Source organism: Bufo bufo, chromosome 5, assembly GCF_905171765.1.
Source record: "Bufo bufo chromosome 5, aBufBuf1.1, whole genome shotgun sequence".
NCBI classification, from domain to species: domain Eukaryota; kingdom Metazoa; phylum Chordata; class Amphibia; order Anura; family Bufonidae; genus Bufo; species Bufo bufo.
This window is the reverse complement of record NC_053393.1, coordinates 13,594,721-13,613,596: the sequence shown is the minus strand read 5'-3', so window position 1 is coordinate 13,613,596 and position 18,876 is coordinate 13,594,721. Positions and strand designations below refer to the sequence as shown.

Sequence of the window (18,876 nt, the reverse complement as noted above, 5' to 3'; positions counted from 1 at the left end):
AGGAGGCCACAGAGTGGCGCAATGACAGCGTGGAGGTGGCAGCAGCATCAGGAGGCCACAGAGTGGCACAATGACAGAGTGTGGAGGTGGCGGCAGCAGCAGCATAAAGGAGCAGGCGACAGGGTGGCACAATGACAGTGTGGAGGTGGCAGCAGCAGCATCAGGAAGCCACAGAGTGGCACAATGACAGAGTGTGGAGGTGGCGGCAGCAGCAGCATAAAGGAGCAGGCGACAGGGTGGCACAATGACAGTGTGGAGGTGGCAGCAGCAGCATCAGGAAGCCACAGAGTGGCACAATGACAGAGTGTGGAGGTGGCGGCAGTAGCAGCATCAGGAGGAGGCCACAGGGTGGCACAATGACAGTATGGAGGAGGCAGCAGCATCAGGAGGCCACAGAGTGGCACAATGACAGAATGTGGGGGTGGTGGCAGAAGCAGCATCAGGAGGAGGCCACAGGGTGGCACAATGACAGAGTGTGGAGGTGGCAGCAGCATCAGGAGGCCACAGAGTGGAAAGGTGACATAGTGTTGAGGTAGCAGCAGCATCAGGAGACCACAGAGTGGCAAGGTGACATAGTGTGGAGGTGGCAGCAGCATCAGGAGACCACAGAGTGGCAAGGTGACATAGTGTGGAGGTGGCAGCAGCATCAGGAGACCACAGAGTGGCAAGGTGACATAGTGTGGAGGTGGCAGCAGCATCAGGAGACCACAGAGTGACCCGGTGACAGAGTGGGGAGGTGGGTGGCAATACCAGTCCCAGCTAAAGATGGGTGAAATAAGGAGCACTTAGCATCATATGTGTGGCATCAGGCGGGTGGCAGCATCAGAATAGTATCCGAGGCAGGTAGCCAGAAGAAACCGGTCTCTTTTGTCAAAGTGTTAGTGTGGCACCATGGATGATCTAGTCTGATGCATTAGGCATTGGTGGGTGGAAATCCTGGCTGATCTACACCTGATTTATCTTGACAAAGGTCAGTCTCTCCACATTTTGGGTGGACAGGCGAATTCTTCTTGGGGTAACTAATGGCCCGGCCGCACTAAACACCCGCTCTGATGCCACACTACTGGACTGGGCAGGACAGGGCAAACTCTGCCAGTTGCGGCCACAAATCTAGTTTAGCTGCCCAGTAGTCCAGCGGAGCTTCAATATGGGGTGGCTGTCCAAGTATGCCACCAGCTGCTGGTTCAGGTCTAGCTGATGCTGCTGCTGCTGCTGGTAAGTCGTTTCTTCACTAGGCGGGTGAAGAAAGCTGCTCATCAGCTACTCTAGACTTAAGTTGCTGCTGATGGAGCTGTAACTGCTCCTACCCCCCCACCCTGCCATAGCAGCCATGACAGAGGAACGTGAGCGCAAAGGACCCCCTCTCTCAGACCTGCGAGAGGATAGACAATGGCGCAGATAGGCAGCGGCCAACTGACTACATAGAATGTCTCTATAGTAGTTCAGCTTGTCCTCCCTCTCAGCGGGTGTAAAACAGGCCCCCATTTTAGACCGGTAGCAAGGGTCCAACAAGGTGGAGAGCCAGAAGTCAAGGTGGAGAGCCAGAACGATGACAATTCGGCTGTCACTACGAAAGCAAGTGAGCATGCATTGGACCATTTGTGCAAGTGACTCGGAGGGACTCCCTTCCTCTATCTCCACTGCATACTGCCATGGTGTGTCGGGGTCCTCTGTCTTGTCTTGTCACCTGTGTATAATAACCACCCATTTCGCTACACATTGCTTGTGCTCCAATGTCCTCCTCCTCCTCCAGTTCTGCCACCACAGAGCTCATGTGGCCGTGAGATCTAGGCGTCACGTCTTCAGTCCCCTGACCAGCCAGATTTACCGGCATCTGTTCCAGGACATAAAGCAGAGGAATGATGTTGTTCATCCCGTAGTCCTGTCAACTGACAAATAACGTGGCCTCCTCAAAGGGCCTGAGCAAACGACAGGTGTCACGCATGAGCTGCCACTGGCTGACATCGAAGTTACACAGGGGAGTACTCCTGTCCGCTTGGATCATCAAGAAATCATTTATGGCCTTTCTCTGTTCGTATAATCGGTCCACCATATGGAGGGTGGAATTCCAACGGGTGGAAACATAGCATATCAGCCTATGTTGGGGGATGCAGTTCTGCCGCTGCAGCTTAAGGAGGGTGTGCTTTGCGGTTTACGAGTGGCTGAAGTGCATGCAAAGTTTCCTGGCCATTTTTAGGATGTCTTTCAGATGGGTGGAAAACTTCAGGAGCTGCTTGACAACCAGATTGAACATGTGAGCCATGCAGGACACATGGCTCAGCCCTCCTTGATGCAGCGCCGACACCATGTTCTTCCCATTGTCGGTTACCATGGTTCCGATTTTGAGTTGTTGCGGAGAAAGCCAGGATTCAATTTCTTGATCAAAGACACGGAGCAGTTTCTTCCCTGTGTGACTCCATTCGCCCAGGAAAACGAGGTGCAGAACAGCGTGACGTCGCCGTGTCCTGCACATGTGGTATGCTGGAGGGACACTGTGAATTGTCCCTGCAGTGGAGGCTGAGGACACGGTGGAGGATGAGGAGGCAAAGGCGGACATTGTTGCAGGACCAACGAAGTGAGAATGTGGAGGCAGAAACAGCGTCACCTGGCCAAGTTGCTGGTGTGGCTATGCAGGAACCACAATTACCCAGTGGGCCGTAAAGGACATGTATTGTCCCTGACCGTAGTTACAGCTCCACACGTCGGCGCTGCAGTGCACTTTGGCTCACACCAACAGGCTCAAGGACAGACCCACCTTCTGTTCTACATACGTGTGCAGGGCTGGTACTGCCTTTTGGCAAAGAAATGACAGCTTGGGGCTCTCCACCTCGGCTCGGCAAAAGCCATTAGTTCTCTGAAAGTTGCAGAGTCCACCACTTGGTGGCCAGGAGCACATTCAGCTTCTACGCCATTGGATGAGTGCACGCATACTGGTATCTCTTGGCAAACGCTTCGGTGATCGATTGCTGATGGAATGACTGATGAGGAGGAGGAGCAGGATCATGAAGACCAGCAGATGATGGGAAGGACAGATAGCTCCCTTCGGCTGAGATGGTGGAGCCTTGACTGCAGGAAAAGGGGTGCTTGCCACTGGGTGATGCAGCAGTTGCTGCGGCAGGCTGGACCACCACATCGGAGCCACAGTTCTCCCAGGCCACTTTATGGTGACGCTGCATATGTTGATGCAGGGCCGTAGTGCCAACATTGGCACCCTGGCCACGCTTCACCTTCTGCCCACAGATTCTAAAAATGACCATGTTCACCTCATCCGGCGGCTTAACAAAATACTGCCACACCGCCGAGTAGGTGATTTTACCCCCAACACCCCCTCACGATGATGATGAAGCCCCTTCATCACCCGGCTCTCAAGTGCGATCAGCTACATCATCATCATCGAGTACTGTCTGCACGTCACTGATGTCCTCCTCAACGATCTCTGACCGCTCGCAACACCACCTCTCACGCCACTCTCCTCATCACTACTTGCCCGCCTACTGGAAGAAGTGGCAGATGTCTCCTCCACATCTTGGCTGGGCAGTAGTTGCTGACTGTCCTCTAGTAGCTTGTCCTTGCTGTATAGTGGAGCTGAGCCCACAGCATATAATACTTCTCTGGCTGAGGGAACAGAAAAGGACAGAGGCAGGTTGAGGACAGGTGAGGACACAGGGCCTGCTCCCAGGACTTGCTAACTAAGGGTTGTGTCTGACGAACCCACGAGTCTTGGCTTGGGGTGTCTGATGTCACTTGGGACAAAGTGAATGACCAAGTAAACCATTAAAGCACCGCTGGGTTGCTGGTCAAGACACGAACGCTAGATGACACCTGGAGCTCAGGCCTCTCGCTGCGACTCCTGCTGCCATGCCCCCTTACTCTGCTGCGACCTCTGCCTGCGCCAGAAACATTTAGGCCTCTGCCCCTCCCCTGTACACGGCCTTGTACTTCTCTGTCTGACATACTGTTAGATCAAATAAATAAATAAATAAAAAGGCTAATAAGCCCTCTTTTCCCACTAATACAAGCCAAAAAATGCTTTAGAACATATAACTGCACCGCACAAAGGAAAATAAGACATAGAAATATTTCCTTGTAATAAACCCTGTTAATGCCTGTATCACACAGCACTTGCACCCCAATAATAAGAATTACAGAGCTGTATAATGGCAATTTGGATCCGCAGTCAGTGCAGCAAGGTGTAATAGGATTGTTCCTATTACCCAGGCTGTAACCTCCCCTACTGAACCCTGTCCTGCTTCAATACTGTGGAATGATTCCTCCCTATCCTAGGAGCACCCTCATAGGGTTTATTAGGGATTCCGCCCTTAAAGGGTCAGGCATCCGGACGGGGACGCTCCTTGCTGGGCAAGTTCCTCGTGTAGATAGGTAGTGCGCACTAGCCCCTGCCCCTTACTTAGGGCTGTCTAGGGTTAACCCACCCCGTCACCCAACAACGCAAAGGGGCACATACGCCTGGCACCTTCCAGTATGGCGACCTACCATCACAGGTCCGTCTCTATCCTCAACAACCTCTGAGAGAACCCCTGGTCTACATCTACACCTGGGTGAGAACGTTCTTGTTTATATTATACCATCTTTCCCATACTGTTTGTGTATGTTCAGTCTATGTCCTATGGGCTGTTTTCATGTTGTTTGTTACAGAGGCCCATCCTCTAGTGTCCACTTATTTTAGAATTACAAACCGGATTCCAAAAAAGTTGGGACACTATACAAATCGTGAATAAAAACTGAATGCAATGATGTGGAGGTGCCAACTTCTAATATTTTATTCAGAATAGAACATAAATCACGGAACAAAAGTTTAAACTGAGAAAATGTACCATTTTAAGGGAAAAATATGTTGAATCAGAATTTCATGGTGTCAACAAATCCCCAAAAAGTTGGGACAAGGCCATTTTCACCACTGTGTGGCATCTCCCCTTCTTCTTACAACACTCAACAGACGTCTGGGGACCGAGGAGACCAGTTTCTCCAGTTTAGAAATAGGAATGCTCTCCCATTCTTGTCTAATACAGGCCTCTAACTGTTCAATCGTCTTGGGCCTTCTTTGTTGCACCTTCCTCTTTATGATGCGCCAAATGTTCTCTATAGGTGAAAGATCTGGATCCTTCTCCTACGCAGCCATGGTGTTGTGATTGATGCAGAATGTGGTCTGGCATTATCTTGTTGAAAAATGCAGGGTCTTCCCTGAAAGAGATGACGTCTGGATGGGAGCAGATGTTGTTCTAGAACCTGAATATATTTTTCTGCATTGATGGTGCTTTCCAGACATGCAAGCTGCCCATGCCACACGCACTCATGCAACCCCATACCATCAGAGATGCAGGCTTCTGAACTGAGCGTTGATAACAACTTGGGTTGTCCTTTTCCTCTTTGGTCCGGATGACATGGCGTCCCAGATTTCCAAAAAGAACTTCGAATCGTGACTCGTCTGACCACAGAACAGTCTTCCATTTTGCCACACTCCATTTTAAATGATCCCTGGCCCAGTGAAAACGCCTGAGCTTGTGGATCTTGCTTAGAAATGGCTTCTTCTTTGCACTGTAGAGTTTCAGCTGGCAGCGGCGGGTGGCACGGTGGATTGTGTTCACTGACAATGGTTTCTGGAAGTATTCCTGAGCCCATTCTGTGATTTCCTTTACAGTAGCATTCCTGTTTGTGGTGCAGTGTCGTTTAAGGGCCCGGAGATCACGGGCATCCAGTATGGTTTTACCGCCTTGACCCTTACGCACAGAGATTGTTCCAGATTCTCTGAATCTTCGGATGATGTTATGCACAGTTGATGATGATAGATGCAAAGTCTTTGCAATTTTTCGCTGGGTAACACCTTTCTGATATTGCTCCACTATCTTTCTGCGCAACATTGTGGGAATTGGTGATCCTCTACCCATCTTGGCTTCTGAGAGACACTGCCACTCCGAGAAGCTCTTTTTATACCCAATCATGTTGCCAATTGACCTATTTAGTGTTAATTGGTCTTCCAGCTCTTCGTTATGCTCAAATTTACTTTTTCCAGCCTCTTATTGCTACTTGTCCCAACTTTTTTGTGATTTGTTGACACCGTGAAAATTGGAATCAACGTATTTTTCCTTTAAAATGATACATTTACTCGGATTAAACGTTTGATCTGTCATCTACGTTCTATTACAAATAAAATATTGACATTTGCCATCTCCACATCATTGCATTCAGTTTTTATTCACAATTTGTTTAGTGTCCCAACTTTTTTGGAATCCGGTTTGTACCTATATTAAATGTTAAGTTTTACCCCTCTGTCCCCTAGGGGATTAGTACATTTGCCATATTAATTTTGGGAGTAAATAGGTCTGGTCGTCAAACCCGGCCTCTCTGTGTTCCTCTCTATCCTTTCCCTATATACAGTCCTATTATTCTGGGGTGTTACATACAGTCCTGTTATTCTGGGGGTGTTATATACAGTCCTGTTATTCTGGGGTGTTATATACAGTCCTGTTATTGTGGGATGTTATATACAGTCCTATTATTCTGGGGTGTTATATACAGTCCTGTTATTCTGGGGTGTTATATACAGTCCTGTTATTCTGGGGTGTTATATACAGTCCTGTTATTCTGGGGTGTTATATACAGTCCTGTTATTCTGGGATGTTATATACAGTCCTGTTATTCTGGGGTGTTATATACAGTCCTGTTATTCTGGGATGTTATATACAGTCCTGTTATTCTGGGGTGTTATATACAGTCCTGTTATTCTGGGGTGTTATATACAGTCCTGTTATTCTGGGATGTTATATACAGTCCTGTTATTCTGGGGTGTTATATACAGTCCTGTTATTCTGGAGTGTTATATACAGTCCTGTCTCTCTGGGGTGTTGTATACAGTCCTATTATGCTGGGGTGTTATATACAGTCCTGTTATTCTGGGGTGTTATATACAGTCCTGTTATTCTGGGGTGTTATATACAGTCCTGTTATTCTGGGGTGTTATATACAGTCCTGTTATTCTGGGTTGTTATATACAGTCCTGTTATTTTGGGGTGTTATATACAGTCCTGTTATTCTGGGGTGTTATATACAGTCCTGTTATTTTGGGGTGTTATATACAGTCATGTTATTCTGGGGTGTTATATACAGTCCTGTTATTCTGGGTTGTTATATACAGTCCTGTTATTTTGGGGTGTTATATACAGTCCTGTTATTCTGGGGTGTTATATACAGTCCTGTTATTCTGGGGTGTTATATACAGTCCTGTTATTCTGGGATGTTATATACAGTCCTGTTATTCTGGGGTGTTACATACAGTCCTGTTATTCTGGGGTGTTATATACAGTCCTGTTATTCTGGGGTGTTATATACAGTCCTGTTATTCTGGGGTGTTATATACAGTCCTGTTATTCTGGGGTGTTATATACAGTCCTGTTATTCTGGGATGTTATATACAGTCCTGTTATTCTGGGGTGTTACATACAGTCCTGTTATTTTGGGGTGTTATATACAGTCATGTTATTCTGGGGTGTTATATACAGTCCTGTTATTCTGGGTTGTTATATACAGTCCTGTTATTTTGGGGTGTTATATACAGTCCTGTTATTCTGGGGTGTTATATACAGTCCTGTTATTCTGGGGTGTTATATACAGTCCTGTTATTCTGGGGTGTTACATACAGTCCTGTTATTCTGGGGGTGTTATATACAGTCCTGTTATTCTGGGGTGTTATATACAGTCCTGTTATTGTGGGATGTTATATACAGTCCTATTATTCTGGGGTGTTATATACAGTCCTGTTATTCTGGGGTGTTATATACAGTCCTGTTATTCTGGGGTGTTATATACAGTCCTGTTATTCTGGGGTGTTATATACAGTCCTGTTATTCTGGGGTGTTATATACAGTCCTGTTATTCTGGGATGTTATATACAGTCCTGTTATTCTGGGGTGTTACATACAGTCCTGTTATTTTGGGGTGTTATATACAGTCCTGTTATTCTGGGGTGTTATATACAGTCCTGTTATTTTGGGGTGTTATATACAGTCATGTTATTCTGGGGTGTTATATACAGTCCTGTTATTCTGGGTTGTTATATACAGTCCTGTTATTTTGGGGTGTTATATACAGTCCTGTTATTCTGGGATGTTATATACAGTCCTGTTATTCTGGGGTGTTACATACAGTCCTGTTATTCTGGGGTGTTATATACAGTCCTGTTATTCTGGGATGTTATATACAGTCCTGTCTCTCTGGGGTGTTTTATACAGTCCTATTATTCTGGGGTGTTATATACAGTCCTGTCTCTCTGGGGTGTTATATACAGTCCTGTTATTCTGGGGTGTTATATACAGTCCTGTTATTCTGGGGTGTTATATACAGTCCTGTTATTCTGGGATGTTATATACAGTCCTGTTATTCTGGGGTGTTACATACAGTCCTGTTATTCTGGGATGTTATATACAGTCCTGTTATTCTGGGGTGTTATATAAAGTCCTGTTATTCTGGGATGTTATATACAGTCCTGTCTCTCTGGGGTGTTTTATACAGTCCTATTATTCTGGGGTGTTATATACAGACCTGTCTCTCTGGGGTGTTATATACAGTCCTGTTATTCTGGGGTGTTATATACAGTCCTGTTATTCTGGGGTGTTATATACAGTCCTGTTATTCTGGGGTGTTATATACAGTCCTGTTATTCTGGGGTGTTATATACAGTCATGTTGTTCTGGGGTGTTATATACAGTCCTGTTATTCTGGGGTGTTATATACAGTCCTGTTATTCTGGGATGTTATATACAGTCCTTTTATTCTGGGGTGTTATATACAGTCCTGTTATTCTGGGGTGTTATATACAGTCCTGTTATTCTGGGGTGTTATACACAGTCCTGTTATTCTGGGGTGTTATATACAGTCCTGTTATTCTGGGATGTTATATTCAGTCCTGTTATTCTGGGGTATTATAGACAGTCCTGTTTTTTTGGGGTGTTATATACAGTCCTGTTATTCTGGGATATTATAGACAGTCCTGTTACTCTGGGGCATTATATACAGTCCTATTATGCTGGGGTGTTATATACAGTCCTGTTATTCTGGGGTGTTATATACAGTCCTGTTATTCTGGGGTGTTATATATAGTCCTATTCTGGGATGTTATATACAGTCCTGTTATTCTGGGATATTATAGACAGTCCTGTTTTTCTGGGGTGTTATATACAGTCCTGTTATTCTGGGATGTTATATACAGTCCTGTTATTCTGGGATATTATAGACAGTCCTTTTATTCTGGGATATTATAGACAGTCCTGTTATTCTGGGATATTATAGACAGTCCTGTTATTCTGGGATATTAAAGACAGTCCTTTTACTCTGGGGCATTATAGACAGTCCTATTATTCTGGGATGTTATATACAGTCCTGATATTCTGGGTTGTTATATACAGTCCTGTTATTCTGGGTTGTTATATACAGTCCTTTTACTCTGGGGCATTATATACAGTCCTATTATTCTGGGATGTTATATACAGTCCTGATATTCTGGGATGTTATATACAGTCCTGTTATTCTGGGTTGTTATATACAGTCCTTTTACTCTGGGGCATTATATACAGTCCTATTATTCTGGGATGTTATATACAGTCCTGATATTCTGGGGTGTTATATACAGTCCTGTTATTCTGGGATGTTATATACAGTCCTGTTATTCTGGGGTGTTATATAAAGTCCTGTTATTCTGAGGTGTTATATACAGTCCTGTTATTCTGGGGTGTTATATACAGTCCTGTTATTCTGGGATGTTATATACAGTCCTTTTATTCTGGGGTGTTATATACAGTCCTGTTATTCTGGGGTGTTATATACAGTCCTGTTATTCTGGGGTGTTATATACAGTCCTGTTATTCTGGGGTGTTATATACAGTCCTGTTATTCTGGGGTGTTATATATAGTCCTGTTATTCTGGGGTGTTATATACAGTCCTATTATGCTGGGGTGTTATATACAGTCCTGTTATTCTGGGATGTTATATACAGTCCTGTTATTCTGGGGTGTTATATATAGTCCTATTATTCTGGGATGTTATATACAGTCCTGTTATTCTGGGATATTATAGACAGTCCTGTTATTCTGGGGTGTTATATAAAGTCCTGTTATTCTGAGGTGTTATATACAGTCCTGTTATTCTGGGATGTTATATACAGTCCTGTTATTCTGGGATGTTATATACAGTCCTTTTATTCTGGGGTGTTATATACAGTCCTGTTATTCTGGGGTGTTATATACAGTCCTGTTATTCTGGGGTGTTATATACAGTCCTGTTATTCTGGGATGTTATATACAGTCCTGTTATTCTGGGGTGTTATATATAGTCCTGTTATTCTGGGGTGTTATATACAGTCCTATTATGCTGGGGTGTTATATACAGTCCTGTTATTCTGGGATGTTATATACAGTCCTGTTATTCTGGGGTGTTATATATAGTCCTATTATTCTGGGATGTTATATACAGTCCTGTTATTCTGGGATATTATAGACAGTCCTGTTATTCTAGGGTGTTATATACAGTCTTGTTATTCTGGGGTGTTATATACAGTCCTGTTATTCTGGGGTGTTATATACAGTCCTGTTATTCTGGGATGTTATATACAGTCCTGTTATTCTGGGGTGTTATATATAGTCTTGTTATTCTGGGGTGTTATATACAGTCCTGTTATTCTGGGGTGTTATATACAGTCCTGTTATTTTGGGGTGTTATATACAGTCCTGTTATTCTGGGGTGTTATATACAGTCCTGTTATTCTGGGGTGCTATATACAGTCCTGTTATTCTGCGTTGTTATATACAGTCCTGTTATTCTGGGATGTTATATACAGTCCTGTTATTCTGGGATATTATAGACAGTCCTTTTATTCTGGGATGTTATATACAGTCCTGTTATTCTGGGATGTTATATACAGCCCGCTTATTCTGGGGTGTTATATACAGTCCGGTTATTCTGGGGTGTTATATACAGTCCTGTTTTTCTGGGGTGTTATATACAGTCCTGTTATTCTGGGGTGTTATATACAGTCCTGTTATTCTGGGGTGTTATATACAGTCCTGTTATTCTGGGATATTATATACAGTCCTGTTATTCTGGGGTGTTATATACAGTCCTGTTATTCTGGGGTGTTATATACAGTCCTGTTATTCTGGGGTGTTATATACAGTCCTGTTATTCTGGGATATTACATACAGTCCTATTATTCTGGGGTGCTACATACAGTCCTGTATTTCTGGGGTGTTATATACAGTCCTGTTATTCTGGGGTGTTATATACAGTCCTGTTATTCTGGGGTGTTATATACAGTCCTGTTATTCTGGGATGTTATATACAGTCCTGTTATTCTGGGGTGTTATATACAGTCCTGTTATTCTGCGTTGTTATATACAGTCCTGTTATTCTGGGATGTTATATACAGTCCTGTTATTCTGGGGTGTTATACACAGTCCTTTTATTCTGGGATGTTATATACAGTCCTGTTATTCTGGGATGTTATATACAGTCCGGTTATTCTGGGGTGTTATATACAGTCCTGTTATGCTGGGGTGTTATATACAGTCCTGTTATTCTTGGATGTTATACAGTTGCAAGAAAAAGTATGTGAACCCTTTGGAAATATATGGATTTCTGCACAAATTGGTCATAAAATGTGATCTGATCTTCATCTAAGTCACAACAATAGACAATCACAGTCTGCTTAAACTAATAACACAGAAATAATTAAATGCTACTATGTTTTTATTGAACACACCATGTAAACATTCACAGTGCAGGTGGAAAAAGTATGTGAACCCCTAGACTAATGACATCTCCAAAAGCTAATTGGAGTGAGGTGTCAGCCAACTGGAGTCCAATCAATGAGATGAGATTGGAGGTGTTGGTTACAGCTGTCCTGCCCTATAAAAAACACACACCAGTTCTGGGTTTGCTTTTCACAAGAAGCATTGCCTGATGTGAATGATGCCTCACACAAATGAGCTCTCAGAAGACCTACGATTAAGAATTGTTGACTTGAATAAAGCTGGAAAGGGTTATAAAAGTATCTCCAAAAGCCTTGCTGTTCATCAGTCCACGGTAAGACAAATTGTCTATAGATGGAGAAAGTTCAGCACTGCTGCTACTCTCCCTAGGAGTGACCGTCCTGTAAAGATGACTGCAAGAGCACAACGCAGACTGCTCAATGAGGTGAAGAAGAATCCTAGAGAGTCAGCTAAAGACTTACAAAAGTCTCTGGCGTATGCTAACATCCCTGTTAGCGAATCTACGATACGTAAAACACTAAACAAGAATGGATTTCATGGGAGGATACCACAGAGGAAGCCACTGCTGTCCAAAAAAAACATTGCTGCACGTTTACAGTTTGCACAAGAGCACCTGGATGTTCCACAGCAGTACTGGCAAAATATTCTGTGGACAGATGAAACCAAAGAGGAGTTGTTTAGAAGAAACACACAACACTATGTGTGGAGAAAAAGAGGCACAGCACACCAACATCAAAACCTCATCCCAACTGTGAAGTATGGTGGTGGGGGCATCATGGTTTGGGGCTGTTTTGCTGCGTCAGGGCCTGGACGGATTGCTATCATCGAAGGAAAAATGAATTCCCAAGTTTATCAAGACATTTTGCAGGAGAACTTAAGGCCATCTGTCCACCAGCTGAAGCTCAACAGAAGATGGGTGTTGCAACAGGACAACGACCCAAAGCATAGAAGTAAATCAACAACAGAATGGCTTAAACAGAAGAAAATACGCCTTCTGGAGTGGCCCAGTCAGAGTCCTGACCTCAACCCGATTGAGATGCTGTGACATGACCTCAAGAAAGCGATTCACACCAGACATCCCAAGAATATTGCTGAACTGAAACAGTTCTGTAAAGAGGAATGTTCAAGAATTACTCCTGACCGTTGTGCACGTCTGATCTGCAACTACAGGAAACGTTTGGTGGAAGTTATTGCTGCCAAAGGAGGTTCAACCAGTTATTAAATCTAAGGGTTTTACATACTTTTTCCACCTGCACTGTGAATGTTTACATGGTGTGTTCAATAAAAACATGGTAACATTTAATTCTTTGTGTGTTATTAGTTTAAGCAGACTGTGATTGTCTATTGTGACTTAGATGAAGGTCAGATCACATTTTATGTCCAATTTTTGCAGAAACCCATATCATTCCAAAGGGTTCACATACTTTTTCTTGCAACTGTATACAGTCCTGTTATTCTCGGGTGTTATGTACAGTCCTGTTTATTCCATAATTCCTATTATGATCTGTGATGTTTTGAAGTCTTAGTAGTGACCCGGGTGTCGTTGGTTGTTGGCAGCAGTCATATAATGGGTGAGTAACACGTATTGACAGTACCTGTATAAGTCGTTAGGAAACACTTGTGATTGTGCTGTGGATTAGTTTCCACTCCTTATTCCTTTACATGGAGTGTTTTTGATATAATGAGGTTTTCATGGAAACCTTTTTCTACATACACAAAGTCCTGTATATATAGAGGAGGAGGCTGCCGGGTCAGACATCACTCCGCTCACAATGGCAGCGTACACGAGCCTCCTCCTGGTGATCGCCCTCTGTGCCGCCACAGGTAAGACCCTGCAGGATGGGTGCACTGCTAGAATGATGGGGGGTGTAGTGCTGTGTGGACTGTTTGTATAGCGGATTAGATACACAGCTCAGCAGACAGTATCACACATGATAGGATTAGATACACAGCTCAGCAGACAGTATCACACAGGATAGGATTAGATACACAGCTCAGCAGACAGTATCACACAGGATAGGATTAGATACACGGCTCAGCAGACAGTATCACACATGATAGGATTAGATACACAGTTCAGCAGACAGTATCACACATGATAGGATTAGATACACAGTTCAGCAGACAGTATCACACATGATAGGATTAGATACACAGCTCAGCAGACAGTATCACACATGATAGGATTAGATACACAGCTCAGCAGACAGTATCACACATGATAAGATTAGATACACATCTTAGCAGATAGTATCACACATGGTAGGATTAGATACACAGTTCAGCAGACAGTATCACACATGGTAGGATTAGATACACAGCTCAGCAGACAGTATCACACATGATAGGACTAGATACACAGCTCAGCAAACAGTATCACACATAATAGGATTAGATACACAGCTCAGCAGACTGTATCACACATGATAGGATTTGAGTCAGCTGTTCAGCAGACAGTATCACACAGGATAGGATTAGATACACAGTTCAGCAGACAGTATCACACATGATAGGATTAGATACACAGTTCAACAGACAGTATCACACACGATAGGATTAGATACACAGCTCAGCAGACAGTATCACACATGATAGGATTAGATACACAGCTCAGCAGACAGTATCACACAGGATAGGATTAGATACACAGCTCAGCAGACAGTATCACACATGGTAGGATTAGATACACAGTTTAGCAGATAATATCACACATGATCGGATTAGATACATAGCTCAGCAGACAGTATCACACATGATAGGATTAGATACACAGCTCAGCACACATTGTCATATATCAGGCTTAGATACACAGATTAGCAGACAGTATCACCCAGGATAGGATTAGATACACATGGGATTAGATACAGCTGTTCAGCAGTGTCATATATCAGGCTTAGATACACAAGTTACCAGACAGTATCCCACATGGTAGGATTAGATACACAGCTCAGCAGACAGTATCACACAGGATAGGATTAGATACACAGCTCAGCAGACAGTATCACACAGGATAGGATTAGATACACAGCTCAGCAGACAGTATCACACAGGATAGGATTAGATACACAGCTCAGCAGACAGTATCACACATGGTAGGATTAGATACACAGCTCAGCAGACAATATCACACAGGATAGGATTAGATACACAGCTCAGCAGACAGGATCACACATAGGACTAGATACAGATGCTCAGCAGACAGTATCACACAGGATAGTATTAGATACACAGATTAGCAGACTGTATCGCACATGATAGGACTAGATACAGCTGTTCAGCAGACCATATCATATATCAGGCTTAGATTTACAGCTCAGCAGACAGTATCACAAATGTTAGGATTAGATACACAGCTCACCAGATGGTATCACACAGGATAGGATTAGATACACAGCTCAGTGGACAGAATCACACTGTTTAGATACATGACTGTATGTAACCTTTGGCTTCCCTTTCTCCACAGCTCACTCTCTGCAGTGCTTTACCTGTAAATCCCAATCTTCCAACCATCATTGTCAGACACCGGAAAACTGCACAAGCAGCGACAAGTATTGTGAGACGTCTGTGGCATCTGTCTCAGCCGGTGAGTTCAGTTTCTCAGTTTTATCACCGGGGGCCCCGAGTCGTCACAGCTGGGTATTTGCCTTCAATAGCTGCCCATTAGTGTTGATCAAGCACCAAAGTGCCAGGGTGCTTTGGCCGAACACATCGGTATGCTCTTGTGTTCTACCGAGCACCCGAGCACAATGGAAGTCAATGGAAGAACCCCAGGCACCCCCTGCTTGAAAGAGAAGAAGGTATCTGGTTTACAAAAAAAGGTTAGAAATTGATGCTAACCGCATAAAAATGGTTTGGAAACAGCATTAAGAGAATAGCTGGATGCGTCTTGGACTCCTATTATCTATGACCTACAATAGACAACCACACAAAGGCTGTATGCCAAAAGCCAGGTATGTGCAAGCCAACAATCTATCCATTACACAGATGACAGGCTGAGTCAGCATACCTTACAATGGCAGCCTTGTGCACTATGAGATATTCCAAACCAGCTCTCATCTGACTGAGAGCCAGTAAGCCTCAAAGTTACTTCAGATCTGTTGGATGGCTTGGGTGATCCTGCGCAAAATTCGCGCTAAAAATTCGCAATTAGAATATTCACGATCTACACTACTCATGAACAGCGCCATCTATTGGATTCATAGTCTTGTCATAAGACTATGAAACCAATAGATGACGCTGTTCATGAGTCATTACAAGCAGGGCAATAGTCCTTAGATACACCCTAGCAAGCTTATATTACCACAGATAAAGTGCTAGAAGATGTGTGAATGACAGCAGCAATCCGATATACACCTTACGGCAGGCTATTATAGGCTGAGTGCTACGCAGTGTGTGGACTCTGTTGAGCAGTGTGCCCCACTTACTAGCGCCCCAAAAAGATGAACAGCACCATCTATTGGTTTTTATAGTCTTATGACAAGATTAATAGTCTTGTCATAAGACTATGAAACCAATAGATGGAGCTGTTCATGAGTCTTGTAGATCGCAAATTTTCCATGCAAATGGTTTTTCAGCTGAAAAACAAGGCAGATTCTGCATGTCTTTCCCATATGCCCATGTTTATGCAAATGAGTTTTTACATGACAAAACTGTATAGAAAGGTTATTGAATATTATGTTAGGACAATCAGAAAACTTTTTGTCACCTTAATGATATTGATCTAGGTGCGCAGGTCCACCCAATCCATCCAGCAGATCTGAAGTAACTTTGAGGCTTACTGGCTCTCAGTCAGATGAGAGCTGGTTTGGAATATCTCATAGTGCACAAGGCTGCCATTGTAAGGTATGCTGGCTGTTATCTGTCTCATGGATAGATTGTTGGCTTGCATATACCTGGCTTTTGGCATACAGCCTTTGTGCGGTTGTCTAATGTATGTCATAGATAATAGGAGACCAAAATGCATCCGGCCATCCTCTTAATGCTGTTTCCAGACCATTTTGATGGGGTTTCCATCAATTTCTAACCTTTTTTGTGAACCAGACACTACCTCTTCTTCAGAGCCTGGTTTGATGCTCAGGTCTCCCATTGACTTTCATTGTATTAAATTGTACTCGAGCACCCGCAGTATTCGGCCGAGCACTCCGATGTGCTGAGCATGCTCGCTCAACACTACTGCCCATATGTAATTATATACAACCCTGATAATAACAGGTTCTCACAGCCCCGCCCCTTTTAGTAAGTTCACTTTATAAAATTTTGTTTTTCCTTGCAGTTGGGATTTCGTCTGTCTCCATCAATAAGAGGTGTGCCGTGTCCTGCAGTCCCTCCAGCACTAACATCTATGGCGCCTCCTCCTCCACCTCCACCTCCGTCTCCTGCTGCTCCACCGACCTGTGTAACGTCAGCGGCAGCACCAGCATCAAGTCCAGCTATGCCGCCATCATCCTGGCGCTGGGATCCATCCTGACAATCCTGAAGAGCTCAGTCCTGTAACCTCAGGGACGAGCGGTTCACTGATCAGCTATTGCTATGGGAATAAAATCTTTAATTTGGTATCTCTGCTTGCTGTTACTGAATGGAAACCTCCCTGTTTGTATCAATAAACTGAATTCTCACACAGATCTAATGCTTCTCACCCCTGAGGGTTTGTTTCAGTTGTATCCAGTCCAGACAATCCTCTGAGGTAACAGACTGATACATTGTAAGGGCTCATGCACACGACCGCTGTTGTTTTGCGGTCTGTTTTTCACGGATCCGTTGTTCCGTATCAGAGTTTTTTTTTCTCTTATTCAAGTCCTCTTCCATTCCGTTATTCCACAAAACATATCCGTATGGTTTCCGTATGAGATCCGTTTTTTGCGGATCGGAAACGGAAACAGTAACTTATTAATCACCAAACGCATGAGCAATATGGGCTGAGCATAGCATTTCTACAGTATGGATCCGCAAAATACGGATGACATACAGATGTGTTCCGTGTGCGCTCAGTATTTTTGCGGACCCATTGACTTGAATGGGGCCTCGGACCGTGATTTGCGAACAATAATAGGACATGCACTACTTTTTAGCGGAACGGAAATACGAAAAACGGAATGCACACGGAGTACCTTCCGTTGTTTTTGCGGACCCATTCAAGTGAATGGTTCCGCACACAGTCTGCAAAAAAAACGGAACGGAAGAGAAAAGAAAATACATTTGTGTGCATGAGCCCTAACTGTCAAGACAGTTGCTGATGTGTTTAGCTCACAAATGACACAATTGTAACAAACCCTCTGCTGTGTAAACAGGACCTGGTCAAGAAATATGTCCAAGAGATGACATGTGGAGCCCATACAGTAGTAAAAAGATGGGGGGCGGAAAGCCTTTACCAGTCCAGAGAGGGGACCCCTACACACAAATGAGGGGGCTCATTTCTGAAAAGTGCAGAATGTCACTGAAAGTCATTTTCATACAGAGGTCGACTCTTCTCAGCCATTACTGACCCTACAGTGGTTTCACCCAGTTTTCCATAGATCTGAATAGCAGGTCTGAATGCTTGCTCTCCCTCCCTGCTGCTTAGTTTATATGTCAGTCTTTACTGCACTTCTGTCATGCTATTCATGTACCAGAAAACTCAGGATTTAGAAAGCTGTAGGTTTATGGAATATTGTTGCACTCCCGTAAACTGCAAATACCAGGATTACTGTTATGAGTAGAAATATAATATGCCAAAGCATATGTTGCGGCCACGATCAATGCTGCGGTTGTTTGCAGGAGGTGTCAGGGATTACAGCGAGGCAGCGGGAGACGATGTGATCGTGTTTGTCAGGTAAATAATGGCGCAGCTCTTGTCACTGATACTCGGATAACTGAACCTCAAATCAATCGCCAAACAGGAGAAACCATGAACAGGCGGAGAAGAATATGCCTGATATGATACTGAAGGATGAATCATTGCAACCTGGGCAGATCTCAGCTTCAGGACTCTAAGAAAGCTGGGTGTAAAACAACATGGTGTAAGAGGGTGCACCACATGTCAATTGTATAATGTTTTTCCATGCATAGAATGTAAGCCTGCAATATTAACTGTTGCCACTAGATGGCTCTGCAGAAGCATAA

The 18,876-nt window shown here is 43.9% G+C and overlaps 1 protein-coding gene across 1 annotated transcript; it reads left to right on the top strand.

Moving 5' to 3' along the window:
- Positions 1–13,472: 13,472 nt before the first annotated feature.
- LOC121001377 (lymphocyte antigen 6E-like) lies at positions 13,473–17,399 on the top strand. Its single transcript, XM_040432413.1, has 3 exons — positions 13,473–13,602; positions 15,242–15,361; positions 17,051–17,399. The coding sequence occupies exons 1-3, from the start codon at positions 13,551–13,553 to the stop codon at positions 17,269–17,271; spliced, it is 393 nt and encodes a 130-aa protein (XP_040288347.1). The 5' UTR covers positions 13,473–13,550; the 3' UTR covers positions 17,272–17,399.
- Positions 17,400–18,876: the final 1,477 nt, after the last annotated feature.